Source organism: Acomys russatus, chromosome 12, assembly GCF_903995435.1.
Source record: "Acomys russatus chromosome 12, mAcoRus1.1, whole genome shotgun sequence".
NCBI classification, from domain to species: Eukaryota; Metazoa; Chordata; class Mammalia; order Rodentia; family Muridae; genus Acomys; species Acomys russatus.
The window spans coordinates 13,677,727-13,697,386 of NC_067148.1; the positions used below are offsets into that span (position 1 = coordinate 13,677,727).

The window sequence follows — 19,660 nt, forward strand, 5'->3', positions numbered from 1 at the left end:
GAAACAAGCCAGTAAGCAGCTTTCCACCATGGTCTCTGCATCAGCTCCTGCCTCCAGGTTCCTGCCTGGCTCGCCTTCCTGCCTTGGCTTCCCTTTATAGACTGTGATACAGGATATGTAAGCCAAATAAACCCTCTCCTCCCCAAGTTGCTTTTGGTCACAACATTTCATCATAGCAGCAGAAAAGTCGCTAAGACAACAGTATCACACCCCAAAATCCAAAGCATTCCTTAATATGCTTGACCATGTTTTCATAGGTTCACATTCTTATTGTTTAATGGTTATAATTTGGGGGTTGGTTATAATTAGTTGATATGGCCTTTAAGTGTCATTTGAATTATAAATTCCACTCTATTTCATTTAGTTTATGCTCATAAAACTGGGCCACTTTGTCCTGTGGCATTTCCCAGGTGTTGGTGCTGCCGTGTCCTTCAGTTGCAGTTTCTTGTGTTTCCTGGCTTTCCTGTTCCCTGTCACTGGGTCCTTGGCTTCAGGTTCCCTTCCTCCCTTGGCAAGGCCAGTTCTATCTCTTAGGGCATGGACTGCTTCCTCGTCTCTTCATGAGGCCAGTAGTCACAGACCCGTCAGCAACGGAGCTGGCAAGATCATGATGCCATACAGGATAATAATATCAATCCTTCCTCAATTACTAGCAGGGAAACTCCAACAAAGAGGATGGATATTCCCCGTGTGCTGTCTTTAATTACCCAGTGGTATAGTTTACATAGGGAGGCAGGACAGTTGGTCCATCTTTCCCTTTAGGGTCAGTTTTCAGTAAGCTTGGCTCCCTCGCAGCCCCCTACAACGTTCTTATGGATCTAAACACGGAAAAGGATAATTTTGAGACAATACACATGATTTTACTTCAATTAAATAAAAATAGGCATGAATAAATATAATCTCTAAAACCTTGGATGTAGTGCTCACAGATAAAAACAGCTTCATCATAAAGATGACAATAGTGGCATTTGGGACCAGCCTGGATGACCTAGCAAGATTCCTTTTTACAAAAAAACAGAAAACAAACCACCTGGTCGTGGTTGGCACATGCCTTTAATCCCAGCGCTCAGGAGGAAGCAGAGGCGGGTGGATCTCTGAGTTCAAGGTCAGCCTGGTCTACAAAGTGACAGGACACCTAAGGCTGTTACACAGAGAAACCCTGTCTCAAAACAAAACAAAACTAAACTAAAAAGGAAAAGAGAAGCTGACAGTCCCTTCAACACCGCTCTTGGAAAGCTGAGGCAGGAAGATAAAGTTCCAGGCAAGCCTGGGCTACATAGTGAGACCCTGCCTCTGAAACCAAACCAAAGGCAATTCTATCACCAGGACACCACTCTCATGACAGCTTAGTGTCGACCGCTCAGTGTGCTAACTGCTGCGGAAGCAGGCTGTTATCCGTCAAAATCAGCCTCCCCGGCTTGCTTTCTCGACACAGTACCATTGGCTTTTCCACATTTCTCACAATTCTTCCATGAATAAATGCTTCGTTTCTTTTTTTGTTTGTTTGTTTTGTTGTTGTTGTTTTGTGTTTTGTTTTTTGTTTTGGAGACTGGGTTTCTCTGTGTAGCCTTGGCTGTCCTGTGCTCACTCTGTAGACCAGGCTGACCTCGAACTCACAGGGATCCACCTGACTCTGCCTCCCCAAGTGCTGGGATTAAAGGCGTGTGCCACCACGCCCGGCTAATGCTTTATTTCTTTATTGGGAAAATGTGAATCAAATATGTGAGACTGTTCAAATCTCACATGACTGAGTGGGATGTCTATGGGTAATGAGCACACAAGATTTTTATTCTACACTCTGCATAGTTATGATATTTTATAGATGTCTAAATTTATTAATGCCTAAATATCAGGTTATTTTACTAAGGAAAAGAAATCCACTTCTCTGGCTCGCATACCCATAGCAGTTCAATCCTGATCACAAATGGTGAAATAACACTAGTGTAAGCCTCCGCTTCTGGACAGTACAATTGCACCCTCTGGTGGTCATCCTGTGCTCTGCACCCAAGTTCAGAAGGCAGGGTGTGCCTTCTTCAATGAGGATGTCTAGTCTGTCCTACCTCCTCTCCACTTCCACTCCCACCCCCACCCCAGGCAGGCATGTTGGGGGAAGAATTCCTCACAGAGGTCCTCTTGTCATGGAGATACCTAAGGTACCGCTAATGTCACATATACAAAGCCAAAGAAATTCTCAGGTGCATTCCTCAGCTGCATTGTACACTGAACAGTATGTCCCCACACCAAAGGAGGTCCGTGTGTGAGGGAGTGAGTGTCACCTGAATGTGTGAGAATGGCAAAGGAGCCCTGCGGGGTGGGGGAGCACTGACTGCACACCAGAAAATGCTCGGCCATGATATTAGAAGGTTGGCAGCGCATAGGATATACACAGGCCTCCCCCTTAAGGATGACCCTGTTTAGAGCAGTTTGCATTCTAGTGTTATCACCATACTGGGGCTTTAGGGAAACAATCTAAGCATACATAAATCTTCTAATTTAACATAATATTCCTTTGTCTATTTTCTCTTCCAATCTAAGGATTCCCGTCTAGATTTTTGTGATTGTTGTTTTATTTTTGAGACAAGGTTTTTTTTGTTTTGTTTTGTTTTGTTTCGTTTTGTTTTTGAGACAGGGTTTCTCTGTGTAGCCTTGGCTGTCCTGGACTCACTTTGTAGACCAGGCTGGCCTTGAACTCACAGTGATCCACCTGCCTCTGCCTCCCCAAGTGCTGGGATTAAAGGCGTGCGCCACCACGCCCAGCCAGGTTATTTACTTATTTATTCGGTGATCTGTGTGCATGTACATCTTCAGGCCAGAAGAGGGCATCAGATCGCATTATAGATGGCTGTGAGCCACCATGTGGATGCTGGGAATTGAACTCAGGACCTCCAGAAGGACAGCCAGAGCTCCCAATCTCAGCCTTCAGCCTTTCAGGCCCGGAGCCCTGGTCTAATATTAACTCTGGCTGGCTTGCAACATGAGGCACTTTTCTGTAGTATGTATATTTTCTGTTGGGTTTTTGTTGTTGTTGTTTTGGTTTTTGTTGTTGGTTTTTGTTTGTTTTGTTTTGTTTTTTGAGACGGGGTTTCTCTGTGTTATCTTGGCTGTCCTGGACTCACTTTGTAGGCCAGGCTGGTCTGCCTCCCAAGTTCTGAGATTAAAGGCATGCACCACCATGCCCAGCTATTTGTTGTTATACCATAAATACTTCCACGCTTTCAGTATTTATCCTTGTAGCCACGGCTTGCTTTCTTCTCTTTCCTATTTAGCAGTCTTCTTAGCGGTACTGAGGTTTGAACATAGGGAGAAAGAAGCTCCATCTCTGAACTACAGTCTTAGTCCTTACCTATAATTTTAAGCACCACGGTCACGTATAAGTCACTTCCCAAGTTTTGTTGGGCGGCCTCTAATTTTTCATAACCAACAAATAAAATAAGATGTTGCACACATTTGCCTGTTCTTTTGAACTGTCTCCTTCTGATAAGTATCCAAGTGAGAGTCCTGATTAAAGGATAAAATATCTTCCTGGTTCTAGACACATGCTGTCCTATCACTTTCCTAAAGGACATTTTAGTAATTTTAATGTCACTTGCCACAAACCAGAACCCCCTACAGGTTTGTCACCCTCGTCTTCACTGTTTACAGTTCACCAGTAGACATTTTTCCCTTGCCTGGTTTCCTTCTGGGAAAACTGCCTGGGCCACTCACTGATGGAGGATAATGTTTTCACAGACCCAGAGCCAAGGACCGTGACCTTTGACCCCGCCGGTTCTTCCCTGGCTGAGTACAACCAGACCTCTGAGGCTGACATCTTGAAAAGCAGGTAAGTGTGCAACTTGTAGCAACTCGGGCTTCTCTGCACACATTGTGGGGTTTGTTTTCATTAATTTGCTTTCTGGTTTTTGCTTTTTGTTTGTTTGTTTTCTGAGACACTTGAGATAGCACACTGGCAGCTGGGATTAAAGGAAAGAGGCCCCTTAAGGGGCCACTTAAGCCATGTCCCCCAGGTTAGGTAGGGAAGAGTAAGTTTAAGCATCTAGCAGCCACTTTCTGGTGTGTTTTACGGAGCCCCTGGAAGGCAGAGCACAACCAGCTCTTCCTGGTTCCTGTCTTCCGGGTTCGTTAACTCTGGATGGAATAAAGATGACCAGACATCACCGTGGCTCCTTCTCGTCCCTGCCAACACAGGGACAGCTTCCCTTCCCTACGTCCTTACTATGAGCTCAGTGGCCTGCAGCTCAGGCAGCCTGACCCAGTCCTTTGTCCTCAGTTTCCTTTGCTTGTGGCCTTTGCTGGAGATTTTTTTGCTGCCCACTGGAACTGGATCTCATAGTGGGCTCCATGAGCCTGGGGTGGCCAGGGACGAGCAGGGTAAAGACGCTCTTAGGTCAGAAGGTTTTGTGCCGAACAGAAGCAAACGGAGAAGGGAGCCTCAATAACTGAGGCAGCCACTAAAAAATTGTGCTTTGGGTTTTTTTGGTTTTGTTTTTTGTCTGTTTGTTTTGTTTTTCTATCCTCTTTTTCCCACAACATATTTTAACTTACAGCTGCCCTTCCCCTAGCCAAAGCCAATGAAATATTCAAACAGAATTCTTTTTTTTTTAATTACGAGAACAATAAAAAGCATAAAACACTTCACAAAGTTCGTTACACTTATTGTGACTAAAACTCAGATTTAACGCAGATTTCTAAATGAGAAAGAGAAAAGCAGCAATTCGGTCAGGTCCATGGTGTTCCTTTGCAGCCTGCTTGTTCCTTGGGGGGAAATGGATATTTTCCTAACACCGAATTCTAAAGCAGACTTCCGGGAGTTTTTATAGAGTGACAGAGAACGATTTAAAGACTCGTGTATTTACTGGAAATTCCATCTACCTCATTCAACAAATATTTCTCAAGTTTCCACAGGAAAGCCTTGAGATAGCACACTGCAGTAAATAAATTAACTAAAAAGGACAAAAAAAAAAAAAAAAGACCCAGGCCAATTGCAGCACCCAGCAGGCACCCAGCATCACTGCTGCCATCAGGTCAGTGATAGCTATGACACTGGGACACACAAAACAGGGCACACACAAGCTGTAATGGCTGTATCCAATGAAGAATGAAACTCAGAGAAGCCAAAGAAAGGAATAGTTCAATTGCATGTTTTTGAGGTCATCTTTCTTAAAGGCCCCTTTCCTTTCCCAGCCATGCCTTTGCTAGAAGACATATCCATTGTGTGATTCCAATGTTAGTTAAAGGCATAGAATGTGGGGGTGATCTGACTGTGACATGTGGGGGTGATTGCTCCATTGATTGATCACCAAGGATGATGCAGCTGACGTGACTGACTGGCTAGGCCTGTGTTCCCTCCCTCCCTCCCTGCTCCCTGCGTCCCTCCCAGAACTGCCAGCCCCACTAAAGAGGACGCCCTTCCCCAACAGAGGAGACCCTGCCTTTCTTTGGTCAAGGGTATTGGAGTAGTTACACTTCCCTGCTAAAACCTCCAAGCAAGCTCCCAACTAAAGGTGTAAACATGCAATGAAAAGAAGTAAACTATTTCTGGGCTAGAGAGATGGCTCAGTGGCTGTTTTTCCAGGAGACCCAGGTTCAAGTCCCAGCAATCACATGGCAGCTCACAACCATAACTCCAGTTCCCGGAATCTGATACCTTCACACACAGAGACAGATAAGCAGGCAGAGCATCAATGAACACGAAATAAATAAATCATTAAAAAAAAAAAAAATCACAGGGCTGGAGAGATAGCTCAGAGGTTAAAAGTACTGACTGCTCTTCTAGAGATCCTGAGTTCAATTCCCAGCAACCACATGGTGGCTCACAACCATCTGTAATGTGATCTGATGCCTTCTTCTGGCATACAGCCGTACATACAGGCAGAGCACTGTATACATAAAGAAATAAATAAAACTTAAAAAAAAAAGGGGGGATGGGGAGAGCCGGGGATGGTGGCACACGCCTTTAATCCCAGCACTCGGGAGGCAGAGGTAGGCGGATCGCTGTGAGTTCAAGGCCAGCCTGGTCTACAAAGTGAGGCCAGGATGGCCAAGGCTACACAGAGAAACCCTGTCTCGAAAAACCAAAAAAAAAAAAAAAAAAAAAAAGAATCCCAACCAAAAAAAGAAGCCGGGCGGTGGTGATGCACACCTTTAATACCAGCACTTGGGAGGCAGAGACAGGTGGATCGCTGTAAGTTCGAGGCCAGCCTGGTCTACAAAGGAAATCCAGGACAGCCATGGTTACACAGAGAAACCCTGTCTCGAAAAAAAAAAAGTAAACTATTCAATAAAATATTACTACTACTACTACTATTACTGCTACCACCACCACCTGAGGGAAATCCCAAAAGTGAAGACCACCATGTGCCTTATGCAGGAACACCGAAGAGAAAGTTGACTATGTCAAATATCCCAACAGCCAATCACAGATGCTCTGTCCGGGTTTGTTCCCTCCCACTTAACCTTTTCCATTCAGTTGGTCTGCTGGCTTGCTCTTTTCCCAGGGACAGAGATCACAAAGTGTACCAACCGCGTAGAGGACGTGTAGAACATGAGCCTGCATCCCCAAAGAAGTTGGGTTCTGAGCCTACATCTCTTCTCCCAAGAAAAAATAAGAAAACGGGACAAGCAAAACTGTCCAGCCAGCAGACCCCAGCGGCTACCAGTCACGTGAGTGTGCAAATGAAGAATCTGTTCCAGAAATCCTGCCTGGGCCTCTCACGCACCATGTAAACTTCTGTAGGCTCCTTAATAGATAAGAGCACCTGACTAAGGGGCAGAAGGGGCTGAGGTCCAGCGATGGTCTGCTCACTAGGCCCTGTACCTTGCACTAGGCTGCATCTTCCTGAAGGACAAGAGCCCCAACGCCAAACAAAAATACAAGTAGGTAATGATGGCCCCATTCAGCCATCTTCTTTTAGGGAGAACCTCCATATTGTCACAGCCCATAGGGAAAGGTGAAGGATGGCATGGCTCATGCTACCTGCCTGGGGTCTTCTCAAAGTTAGCGCACGATGCGGCAGTGAGCAAGGCTGGCTCTGATTCCAGTCAGTTGGCCAGCAGTGGCAGCACTGTCTAACAAATGTGAAAACTGCTTTCTTTGCTTGAAGCTCTGTAGACCATGACTTGGCATCAAAAAAAGAAGGCAGGCCAAAAAGGGTTCTTATAGCTGGGCGTGGTGGCGCGCGCCTTTAATCCTAGCACTCGGGAGGCAGAGGCAGGCAGAGCTCTGTGAGTTCAAGGCCAGCCTTGTCTACAGAGTGAGTTCCAGGACAGCCAAGGCTACACAGAGAAACCCTGTCTCAGAAAAAAAAAAGGGGGGGGCTCTTATTTACTCTTTTCTCCTCTGAAATTATTCTTAATTATTTTAAACAAAAGGTGTCTTCTTCCAATCTCCCTATTGGCTCCACACTGGGAAGCTGATCAGCTGACCATCTGCTTCACCCAGAACTCCCCTGGGTCCCATTCTAGGCCTCCGTTGCCTTGTTCTTTCGGAATAACCTTCATTTGATACACTCTTTTATTTTCTATATGTATCACAGTCCCCTTCCTAAATTTCTTCCTTAGGGAAGGAAGTTGGTTGACAAGGCTAAGAGGAAGAAAAGAACCAAGACAGACAAGGGCAAAGCATCCAAGAGAGAGAGAGAAGGAAAGGCCCTGGGGCAAGCAGAGGCCGTCCGAGGTAAGAAAGCATGCCTGTGAGGAACACGCAGACTGCTGACAGGTGCGGGGACAACGGGGAGAATGGGCTTGGTCCATTCATGCCGGCCGAGCTTTGCAGCCTGATTTCGCAGCAGTGTCTCGGTGTGCATGGACAGAGGAAAGCAGGGCCAAGCAGAGAGCTGTGATGACCATTGACAGGATAATAACAGCACTCTGCAAGTGTAGGAGTGAATGCCACCATGCTGGCTGTGTACCCGAGGCTGAGATGGGTTGGGCAAGTGGCATCAGAGTAAAGGTGGACTCAGGGGTTTGTCCTTCGTAATGTGGCCCCATACACACTACTGCTACCATTGTCAGCTAATAACTACAGGCTGAGACCTGTAGTCTGAAAAGCTGAAATGCAAAATGTCCCCCAGGTCTGAAACTCTCTGAAAATCAACAAGATGCCATAAGTAGATTCTACACCTGACCTCCTAAAAATACTGTACAGGGCTCGTGGGTACTCTGCCTGGGTCTTGCAATACATTTGGCCTACAGTTTTATTTTGATTCTGAGTAAAACTCCTTGCTGCTTTAGGGAAAACATATCAAAATACCCTCAGGCTGAGGGTCAAAAGTGTGTATGAAGCATTAGCAAACTGCATATTTAGACTTAAATGTCATCCCTAGGATATTATATTATACACTTTTTTTTTTTTTGGTTTTTTGAGACAGGGTCTCTCTGTGTAGCCTTGGCTGTCCTGGACTCGCTTTATAGACCAGGCTGGCCTCGAACTCACAATGCTCTGCCTGCCTCTGCCTCCCAAGTGCTGGGATTAAAAACATGTGCCACCACTACCGGGCAAAGTTTACTTATTTTTTTAATGCATGTGATTCCCTTTTTTTTTTTTTTTAAGTTTTATTTATTTATTGTGTATACAGTGTGCCACCACGCCCAGCTATTATACACATTTTATATGTGTGTAAATATTCTAAAGCCAGAAGGCTTCTGGTCAGACACCTCAGAAAGGGGGTGCTTAGCCTAGGCACCCCAATCTTTAAGTTTCAGGCAGTGAGAGCAAAGGAAGGGTCTGACTGCTTCTCCTACCAACACACTTCCCAGTCCCTCTGCACCTCACAAAACCCCAGATGCTTCTGAACCACCATCTGTTAGCCTAATACTCACACCCATCCTTTGCTGCGCCCAAGATTCAAAGGCCTTTTAAACAAATCACATGTTGTTGCAAGGACAACACTGAGTACACCCCTGGTGACAGATCTGGCTTTAGAGTTTGCTTTTTAAACTCTTGGTGAATTTATGCTTGTGTAGCTCTTAGCATCGGCAGAAACAGGAAAAACAAATGACCTTGGCCCTGGGAGTATTAAACTTCACCCAGGTAGAGCTGTGACCTCAGGGCAGGACTTCTCAGATATGCAGAGAGCCTCCCTGGAGTGCTGCCCACTGCAGGTCAGAGGGGACCTGTCCCTTGCTTCCAGGGCTTCAGATTGACAGTGGAGCCCCAGGTACTAAGCACAAACCCTACCACTTAGCTGTCCACCCTAGGTACTAAACACAAGCCCTACCATTTAGCTGTCTACCCCAGGTACTAAGCACAAGCCCTACCACTTAGCTGTCTACCCCAGGTACTAAGCACAAGCCCCACCACTTAGCTGTCTACCCCAGGTACTAAGCACAAGCCCTACCACTTAGCTGTCCACCCCAGGTACTAAGCACAAGCCCCCACCACTTAGCTGTCTACCCCAGGTACTAAGCACAAGCCCTACCACTTAGCTGTCCACCTAGCCAGGAATGCAGCCTTCCCGTTATATACTGCTGAGGGAGTGACTCCTTGCTGGTCTAAGTACAACGTGGGCCTGCTTTTCTCAAGTCATTATTACAGTGCAGAGTCTATTCTCCCATGAGTTCCCCACTTCATCCCACCAAATGCCTAGTCTTAAAGGACCCAGTGTGGTGGCGCACGCCTCTCATGCCAGGACTCCAGATGCAGAGGTATAAGGTTCTCTGTGAGTCTGAGACCACAGAGACTAGTGTGTACAACGAGTCCCAGGACAGCGCAACCCACAGAAAGGGACCCTGCCTCAGAAAAATAAAGTTACTAAAGAGAACCGAGTTGAGCTCACATTTCTTCTGCTCAGCCACACCTCTGTCCCCAATCTTTTCCCCCAGGGAAGTCAAGGGATCCGAAAACTGAAAAGAAAGCAGAGCTAACTCCAAAAGAAAAGAAACCAGGAACCAAAACAAAAAAGACACATAAGAAAAGGAACAAGAAGAAAGCAGCAGAGCTGAGGCAGCTGGATGTCACTAACTTCGAGGAAGTGGGTGGCAACTCAGAGAGAGGGCTCTTCTACTCACTCTCTGCCACTGAAGACTCCTCGCTTTGCCCAGAATCTGATGTGCTGGAGAGCCAGGTTTCTATAGATGGAAGATTATCACCCGTGCAGGCCACAGGTGTCACTAGCAACATGAAACCTGAAGAAGAGAGAAGCCCTGAAGACCCTTCCCAGGTATAGATGGGCAGGTGTCCCCCGCCCCCAGGGAAAGTTCTGTCCTCACTTGGCAGAACTGCAATGTGAAAGAAATGTCCCTACATGGGCTGTGGTTTCTGAAACAGACCTATTTCATAGTGGTCTTATTTGTTTCTACTTTGGTACCTTCTGACCCCAGTTAGAAGCCACAAGGAAAGAGACTTCAGGCCTCCAAAGTGAGTGTGGCATTCTGTGATGCCCCAAACTGCCAGGGAGTGTATCCAGCTCTAGAAAGTAGGAGGTAGGTATGGCAGCCATCTGTGACAAGTACAGGTCTCATTGGGGCAGAGAAAGGTAGACACACCTGGCGGTGGCGGCACATGCTTTGAATCCCAGCACTCGGGAGGCAGAGGCAGGTGGATACCTGTGAGTTCGAGATTAGCCTGGTCTACAATGTCCAGGACAGACAAAGGTACACAGAGAAACCCTGACTCGAAAAACGAGAGAGAGAGAGAGAGAGAGAGAGAGAGAGAGAGAGAGAAGAGAAGAGAAAGGTAGACACACTGGCTGTGTGGCTGTGAGACCCAAGCCACATTCTCAACTTGGCCTGGCACATTACAAAGGCTGTAGTAAACAGTAAACAGCTGGACCAGACAGCTCACACAAACTTGTGTCTGCCCTTGCAGGGTGCTTTAATGAGCTTCTGTGTCCCGGTAGCCTTGATGCTAGGGTGCAAGTCTAAACAGAAACAATGAATGAGGAAAATTATTCTTGGAATTCTCATTAATTAGTCAAAAAGAATAGCATCCATACACATCATATTTCAGTCCCTGTTTCCTCTACTGTTGGAATCTTCATTAGGATACACAACTGTATGTAGAGCCTTTGAATTCCAAAATATCCTGGAACAGCACAGCACACAGGCCAAGGCCCTATAGATACATCTGCATAAGCCCTACAGCACCTCATTCAATCTTTACATCCGCATTTATGAACTAAGTGTAGTTAGCCTCGGATTAATAGACCTAGAGACCGGAGCTCCAAGCAAAACGGCAATTGCTAGATGCTCCACAGCACTCAGTGGCTGAGCCAAGGCTTGACCTCAGGTCTGTTGACTCCAGGTTCAAAATGCTCATCACTATTTTAAGTAACTGCTTATTTAATAGCACAGTGTTTTCTAGTAGTTTCAGGGACCTTTTCCCTTTAGTGCCCTCAGGCCTCCTTAGCTGCCCAGATAGCAGAACTCTGCTCTGCACAACGGATGAAGACTTTCATCTGTGAGCAGAATTTTCTAGATTATTAGCATTTCTTAGATTTGTTGTCAATCCATAGTGGCATGCTGCCTCTGGAGAACCACGGAGTTTGGACTCCAGGTAGCACAGGGTCCTATGGAGAAGTTGTTTACCTGTGTTCCCCATCTAGGAATGTGACTGAGAAAAAAAAAAGATTTATTTTTTTTAAAGATTTATTTATTTATTATTATGTATACATTGTTCTGCCTACACAAACACCTGCAGGCCAGAAGAGGGCATCAGATCACATTATAGATGGCTGTGAGCCACCATGTGGTCACTGGGAATTGGACTCAGGACCTCTGGAGGAGCAGTCAGTGTCCTTAACCTCTGCGCCATCTCTCCAGCCCCAAAAGATTTATTTTATAAACTGGAGAGATGAGCACTGGATGTTCTTCCAAAAGTCCTGAGTTCAATTCCCAGCAACCACATGGTGGCTCACAACCATCTATAATGAGATCTAGTGCCCTCTTCTGGCCTGCAGGTGTACATGCAGGCAGAACACTATATAAATAATAAATAACTTAAAAAAAAACATGTAAAAGAAAGCAAAGAAAACCATTCACTGAACAGCGGTTAATTCAGTCTGACTCCTCCTCCACAGGCAAGACTGCATCTGGTAAAGCAGCTCTTATCAGGACCCTGTCCTCCAGCCCTAGCTTTGAAGTCTTTTGTTTGGTTGGTTTTGTTTTTGTTTTTTCGAGACAAGGTCTCTCTGTGTTATCCCTGGCTGTCCTGGACTCTCTTTGTAGACCAGGCTGGGCTCGAACTCACAGAGATCCACCTGCCTCTGCCTCCCCAGGGCTAGGATTAAAGGCATGCGCCATGCCAATGCTTTGAAGTCTTTAAAACTTCAGGAGCACCTTCCTCCCACCTCCTGGAGATTTTCAAGTGTTGGACCAAGTGGAGCTCTGGCATAGTTTAAAGATCCTTGGACAATTGTGAAGTGCAGCCTAGGGTTGCAGACGCCAGAACGTCTGACACAGGGAACATTTTGTTTTTTGTTTTGTTTTGATATTTATTATTTATTTATTATCATGTATACAGTCCTCTGCCTGCATGTACACCTGCAGGCCAGAAGAGGGCATCAGATCACATTACATAGATGGTTGTGAGCCACTATGTGGTTGCTGGGAATTGAACTCAGGACCTTTGGAGGAACAGTCAGTGCCCTTAACCTCTGAGTCATCTCTCCAGCCCACACAGGGAACATTTTGATGGCACCTGGGTTACCACAGTGAGTACTGGATGTAACCATGAAGGAGACCATATCAGGAAATCTGTGCTCCCCTCAACCCAAAGCAAGTGAAAGACTTGAACGTAGGTCACTCCAACTCCGAAGCGAGGTAGGCAGAGGCAGTTTATGCCACTGTGGTAGTAGTGTGGAGATCTCTGGTTAGAGGAAAAATCCTATCTGGGGTGCAGCTGGGTCCGTCCCTTCCACTGATAACACTCTGGTCTCTTAGGCCCTCCTGGAGAAGAGGCAGCAGAAGGCTTCTCGGGACAGAGTTCGAACAGAGAGGGCAGAGATGAGGTGGCTGGAGGTGGAGCGGAGAAGAAGGGAGCAGGAGGAGCTGAGCCGACTCCATCAGAAGCAGCTGGAGAGAGCAGAGAAGATGAAGGAGCAGCTGGAGCTAGAGCAGCTGAGGCGCGCTGAGGAGATCCGGTGGGCCAGCAGCCTGAAGACACAAGGCAGGGCAAACCCTCACTAGGAGCACAGTGCAGCGCTACGGCTCACAGCCTAACACCATACCATAGGGACAGCCTGGGCCAGAGAGAAGGCTGAGATACAGTCTGGATCACAAGGGTCACCTAAGATAGATGCTCACAGGGAACTCCCGGGAAGGCTTTGAGATTTGGTCCAGCATTTATCAAGCTTCTGGCACTGTCTGTCCTGTGTTAGGCCCTGTCACAGGTCTTCACTCTCTAACTTACTCCCCTCCAACCCTATGAGGCAAGAAGTTCAAAAATCCACACTTTAAGGATGGTGGGGGGGGTATATCTATATGGGCGTGGTGGTGCATGCCTTAATCCCAGCACTCGGGAAGCAGAGGCAGGCAGATCGCTATGAATTCGAGGCCAGCCTGGTCTACAAAGCGAGCCCAGGACAGCCAAGGCTAACACAGAGAGACCCTGTCTCGAAAAACCAAAAACCAAACCAAATCAAAACAAAACAAAACACACACACACACACACACACACACACACACACACACAAATGTATGTATGTTTAAAACAAAGAGCAGAGAACTCAAAGCTCTTAAATCCTGAGCTGTATGTGAAACTTCTAGATTTCTTCTTCCAGACTCTTGCCTCTACCTCTCCCCTTCAGTCCCAGCTGTAGGCCTATTCTCTGGAGGGGCGCTCCCTGGGGCCTGAGGGCTGAGGGCTACAACGCCAGTTGGCTAGCCCAGTGTTTTCTACCATTCCTCTGACATCTCCCATGTTCTCAGCCTGAGAAAGCAGAGGCTGGAGGAAGAGCGGCAGCAGCAGGAGGAAGCAGAGAGGAAGCGCAGGCTCCAGCTGCAGGCAGCCCGGGAGAGAGCTCGGCAGCAGCAAGAGGAGCTCCGGAGGAAACTGCTAGAATTGCAGAGAAAAAAGCAGCAGGAGGAGGTGGAGAGGGCTGGTAAGGGGATTCCTGAGCTTGGTGTATCTTCTATCTCTTGGCCAAAAATATGTTAAATCCACTGTGGGACTCGTTTATTCCTGTCCTAGGCCTTAGTGCACAAAGCACTTTGGCATGTATACGCTAGTTTTGTTTTTTTCCAGAATGGTAATTATGTCTGGCTATAGTGGGTTGTTATGGAAGGATGGGATGTGTCTGGAAGGCTCTAGTGGAAATGACTGCAGGGTCAGATTCCTGGTTCTATAAATCGCCCTTGTCAGCATTCTCAGGAGCTACCCAAACTGCTTTTCCTACTCCCTTCCCTTCCCTTCCCTTCCCTTCCCTTCCCTTCCCTTCCCTTCCCTTCCCTTCCCTTCCTTCCCTTCCTCCCTTCCCTTCCCTTCCCTTCCTTTCCCTTCCTTCCCTTCCCTTCCCTTCCCTTCCCTTCCTTCCCTTCCTTCCCTTCCCTTCCCTTCCCTTCCCTTCCCTTCCCTTCCCTTCCCTTCCCTTCCCTTCCTTCCCTTCCTTCCCTTCCCTTCCCTTCCCTTCCCTTCCCTTCCCTTCCCTTCCCTTCCCTTCCCTTCCCTTCCCTTCCCTTCCCTTCCCTTCCCTTCCCTTCCCTTCCCTTCCCTTCCCTTCCCTTCCCTTCCCTTCCCTTCCTTCCCTTCCCTTCCCTTCCCTTCCCTCCCTTCCTTCCTTCCCTTCCCTCCCTTCCTTCTTCCCTTCCCTTCCCTTCCCTTCCCTTCCTTCCCTTCCCTTCCCTTCCCTTCCCTTCCCTTCCCTTCCCTTCCCTTCCCTTCCCTTCCCTTCCCTTCCCTTCCCTTCCCTTCCCTTCCCTTCCCTTCCCTTCCCTTCCCTTCCCTTCCCTTCCCTTCCCTTCCCTCCCCCACCTCCTCTCCCCTCCCCTCCCCTTCTTGCAGACAGACAGTCATAACTTCCAGAGAGTCTCTGGACACACCTTCAGGTGTGGGTCAGATCACCTTCCAGTGCACTTTTCAGGACGAGGGTAGAAAGTGCAGCAGATGGTGCCGAGGGCAGCTCTAGAGTCTAGTCAAGTAAAAATGTTTCTCTCGATGCTGACCTGACACTCCTCCACATGCATCCAGCACACCACCCTGTGAAGGCAGCAGACTCTGGGGAAAGCTTCCCTAAGGCTTTGACAGGGGACTTGGATTAGTAAACCCAGAGGCTGTAGCAGATTAGCAAAGTAGACCAGAAACACCAGGGGCTCTGGTGGTGTCCCCACTGCAGCTCTAGTGGTGCCCCCCGCTGAGCCCAGCTTTCTGTTCTGCAGAGGCGGAGAAGCAAAGGCAGAAGAAGGAACTAGAACTGCAGTTAGCAGAAGAACAGAAGCGCCTGATGGAAATGGCTGAAGAAGAGCTGCTGGAGTACCAGCGGCAGAAACAAGAAGCGGAAGAGAAGTCGAGGCGGGAGGCTGAGGAGAGGAGGCGGCGGGAAGAGGAAGCAGCAAGGCTGGCTCTGGAGGAAGCCACGAAACTAGCTGAGGAACAAACCAGGTAGGTACTGGAGAGGGACAAGCCAGCTGCCGCCAGGGCCCGTTTGGAGGCCAGTGCCAACGCTGCTGACCTGGCAGTGCCTTGAAGCGGGCAGTTCTCTCACCCCCTACACGCATAGCTAGAAAAGTAAAACACAAAGAGCCGTGCAGGGTGGTAGAATATCTGCACTGTGCGCTGGATTCACTTCCCCAGTGAAAGAGGAGCAAGATCTCCATCAGGACCAGTCAGTCAGTGACTTTGGCCAATACCAAGACCTATTATGCAAACAGTAGAGTCTAGGAGTTCAGAACTAGGTAGGTATTCCCGTTCTAAGGGTAGGATGGAGAGAGGCTGAACAAGAAAATATTTTGTTTTTTAACTGAGCAACAAAATGTTATACAGAAACATCTTAAAGATGTGACAGGAGGACTGGAGAAATGGCTCAGAGGTTAAGAACGCTGACTGCTCTTCCAAAGGTCCTGAGTTCAATTCCCAGCAGCCACATGGTGGCTCACAGCCATCTATAATGCGATCTGATGCCCTCTTCTGGTGTGCGGGCATACATGTGGACAGAACACTGCATAAATAATAATAAATAAATAGCCAGGCAGTGGTGTGGCGCATGCCTTTAATCCCAGCTCTTGGGAGGCAGAGGGAGGCGGATCGCTGTGAGTTCGAGGCCAGCCTGGTGTATAAAGAGAGTTCCGAGTTCCAGGACAGCCAAGGCTACATAGAGAAACCCTGTCTCAAAAAAACAAAATAATAATAATAATTAATAATAATAATAATAATAAATCTTTTTTAAAAAATATGTGATAGGAAATGTATTTTAGATTGGCAGTCCAGAACTTGCCTCTCACAAGGGATGTCACTTAAGGGTGATTTTAATAATATGAAGTTAACCACAGAAGAATGTAGGTGAGTATGTCAGGAATGAGCAGTAAGAGAACAGTGTGTGAGAACAGAAAAGAGGCTGACATGTTGAATGAATAAGCAGCCGAGCGTTGCAGGAAGGAGGGTGAACAGCTGGTACTTTGGATGAAGTCAGGGAGGTAGGCCAAGAGCAGACCTCATGGGTGTCACATTAAAAGAAACTACTCCAAGTAAGTCACCTAGGGCCAAGAGCGCTGTCATCCTTTGCAGTCACCGACACTGGAAGGTGAGCTGGCTGTGGTGGCGCAGGCCTCTCATCCCAGCACTAGGCAGGCAGAAGCAAAAGGGCTCTCGGAACCAGGAGAGCTGAAGTAAGAGCCTCTCAAAACCGAGGGAAGAGGTACAACCTCTTGAAGGATAGAGTGACAACCTGGAAAATCGTGTCCCCGTGGTTACATGTAAATACTTCTCCCCACGGGACAGTTTTTAATTCCACAAATTAAATTGAATAATACTCTTTAAGAGGTCCAGAAAGAGAAGGCATCAAACCTCTCAAGACTTTTCACCAGCCTCTCATTGCGCCTCCCTAGCCTCTGTCCTGCTGTTAGGAGAGTTGCCATGGGTCACCGAGAAGGTGCTAACAGCCTCAGTAGTGTAGCACCCATGCCATGGCAGTAGTAACAAGACAAAAAGCAAGCTACTAGAACCCCAGCTTTCCGAGAAAAACTGATGGTCATTATTGGGGTACTAGAGTGGTTATGTAAAATGAAACCAAGCAACTAACAGAGTAATGGCTAGCCTCACCCCAACCAGGACTCGAACTCAGTGCCAACTGCCTTCACTTCAGTTGCATCTGTGCTGTCTGTCCCTGACTTTTAACTGCTGTTTCCTCATCTCTAAAGCAAGAGAGTCCACTGTAATCCCAGCACCCAGGCAACAGGGAGACAGGTGGATTTCTGTGAGTTTCCAGGCCAGTCTGGTCTAAATAGCAACTTCCAAGACAGCCAGGGCTACATAGAGAGACCCTATGTCAACAAAATAAAAACTAAACCAAACTAAAGCAAGCAAGCAAGCAAGGGAATCCCTACCAGCAACACAAGTTTAAGAACTGAGATTTTTTTTTTTTTTAAGATTTATTTATTCAGCCGGGCGGTGGTGGCACACGCCTTTAATCCCAGCACTTGGGAGGCAGAGACAGGTGGATCGCTGTGAGTTTGAGGCCAGCCTGGTCTACAAAGTGAGTCCAGGACAGCCAAGGCCACAGAGAAACCCTGTCTCAAAAAAACAAAAAGAAAAAATATATATTTATTTATTTCTGAGGGTTGGGATTTTAGCTCAGTGGTAGAGTGCTTGCTTAGCAAGTGCTAGGCCCTGAGTTCGGTCCTCAGCTCTGAAAAAATAAAATAAAATAAAAAATATTTAGTTTGGAAAAAAAAAGATTTATCTATTATGTATACAGTACTCTGTCTGCTTGTATCCCTGCGGGCCAGAAAAGGGCATTAGATCATATTATAGATGGCTGTGAGCCACCGTAAGAACTGGGAATTAATTATGCCTTCCTTTTTACTTTTCTAGTAAGAATCTCATGATGCCTCAAGTAATCTTCCACTAAACCCCACAACCAACCATACGATCATCCACTAAACCCACAACCAACAGCCCAAACCCCAAACCCTACCAACTTACAAGACAAAATGCTTACTCATTTTTGGAACCGGGGGTGGGGTTGTTTCCTCAGGCAAAAAGCTGCTTTGGAGAAACACCTTCATTTTCAAGAACTCTTTAAGGAAGCCAGTGGCCTGCAGTGGACACAGAACGTTTCCAGAGCATGGGTCTACTCGTATTTCCAGTTCCTACAAACCCCCAAGCCCTAAGGCTAGAAGCAGAGTAAGTTGCAAAATGGTGAGAGAAAAAGCTACACTTTTATAATAAAGCTCCAGCCTGAGTCCGCTAGTTCCTTTTCATTTGGCTTACCTCAGCCCATACCTAGGACTTTCTTTACCCTGGAAGCTCTCTCCCAGCATTCCTACACACTCCGCAAACTTTTTACTTATTTAAATCCATCTGTGTTCTTTAGAGCCACCTAACTTCAAAAGCCTTGTAGCTTTCATTACCGGTCCACAGAGCCAGCTGGAGGCACTAAGTCTTAGGATTGTAGGATGGTCTATGCATTTCAATGTGCTCAACTGTTGATGGTGAATGGAAGTACTTGTTCTGCAATAACTCTGCATTAGTTGAGAGGAGCTAATCATATTAGAAATCTCTCTAAACTGGGCACACGCCTGTATTCCCAGCACCCATGAAGGCAGAGGCAGGTGGATTGCTGTGAGTTTGAGGCCAGCCTGGTCTACAAAATGAGTCCAGAACAGCCAGGGCTACACAGGGAAACCCTGCCAAAAAAAAAAAAGAAAGAAAGAAAGAAAAAGGAAGGAAGGAAAGAAAGAAAAAAGAAGGGAAGGGGAAAGAGAAGAGAGAGAGAAGAAAAAAAAATCCCTCTGTAAGGCAAAACCACAATTTTATCCTGGGTATCTAAATCGAAGGCATTCAGAATCACTTGACACATGTTCAACTGAGCAAAATGAGCTATTTTATAAGGAAATTCTCACTCCTCAAAGTGCAAAGTAGGACACGACACTCAAGCACCAGAGTGGCTGCTAAATACTCCTTGGGGTCCTTTTCAAATACTATTACATTGTTGATTCCAAGTGTCTATTTTAACGGCATTGAATATACTTTAGACCAACAGCAGAGTGTAATTTCTGTAGAAGACCGCTCCAAATTATTTCTACAAAAACTCATCTTTACCACTAAATGCCGAGAGCCTTCATTTGGAGATGCCAACAAAATTCAGATGCTTAACTATATTAATGAATTCTGGATGGCTCAACCAACCAGATTGGTTGATCTTAACAAATGATACAGCTCAAAAGACTTTCTACAACCTGATTTCCAGTTATTATTTAAGGAATGTAATAGTAAATACCAGATGACAATCTAAAAGCTCCAATTTGTACAATACAAATTAAAGCTAGGGTCAAATATAAGAGTTTTCAGGCAATCTGCTTTTTAAGTTATTATTTTATGTATGTTGGTATTTTGACTGCACATGTCTGTGTGACGGTGTCATATACTCTGGAACAGGAGTTATAGACTGTTGTGAACTGCAATGGGAGTGCTGGGAATTGAACCTGGGTCCCCTGGAAGAACAGCCAGTGCTTTTAAGCACTGGGTCATCCCTCCAGGCCTGCAATCTGCTTTTTGAGCAGGTTACCTAAG

The 19,660-nt window shown here is 46.7% G+C and overlaps 1 protein-coding gene across 1 annotated transcript in view; it reads left to right on the forward strand.

Annotated features, from left to right (window-relative positions):
• The window catches only part of Kiaa2012 (KIAA2012 ortholog), a 115,971-nt gene extending 97,556 nt beyond the window's left edge, over positions 1-18,415 (forward strand). Inside the window, exons 15-22 of the mRNA XM_051154533.1 lie at positions 3,730-3,820; positions 6,495-6,660; positions 7,558-7,672; positions 9,820-10,157; positions 12,877-13,076; positions 13,864-14,036; positions 15,310-15,532; positions 18,123-18,415. Coding sequence (XP_051010490.1) covers positions 3,730-3,820; positions 6,495-6,660; positions 7,558-7,672; positions 9,820-10,157; positions 12,877-13,076; positions 13,864-14,036; positions 15,310-15,532; positions 18,123-18,258 — 1,442 coding nt within the window. The 3' untranslated portion in view covers positions 18,259-18,415. The remainder of the gene's footprint in view (positions 1-3,729; positions 3,821-6,494; positions 6,661-7,557; positions 7,673-9,819; positions 10,158-12,876; positions 13,077-13,863; positions 14,037-15,309; positions 15,533-18,122) is intronic.
• Positions 18,416-19,660: the final 1,245 nt, after the last annotated feature.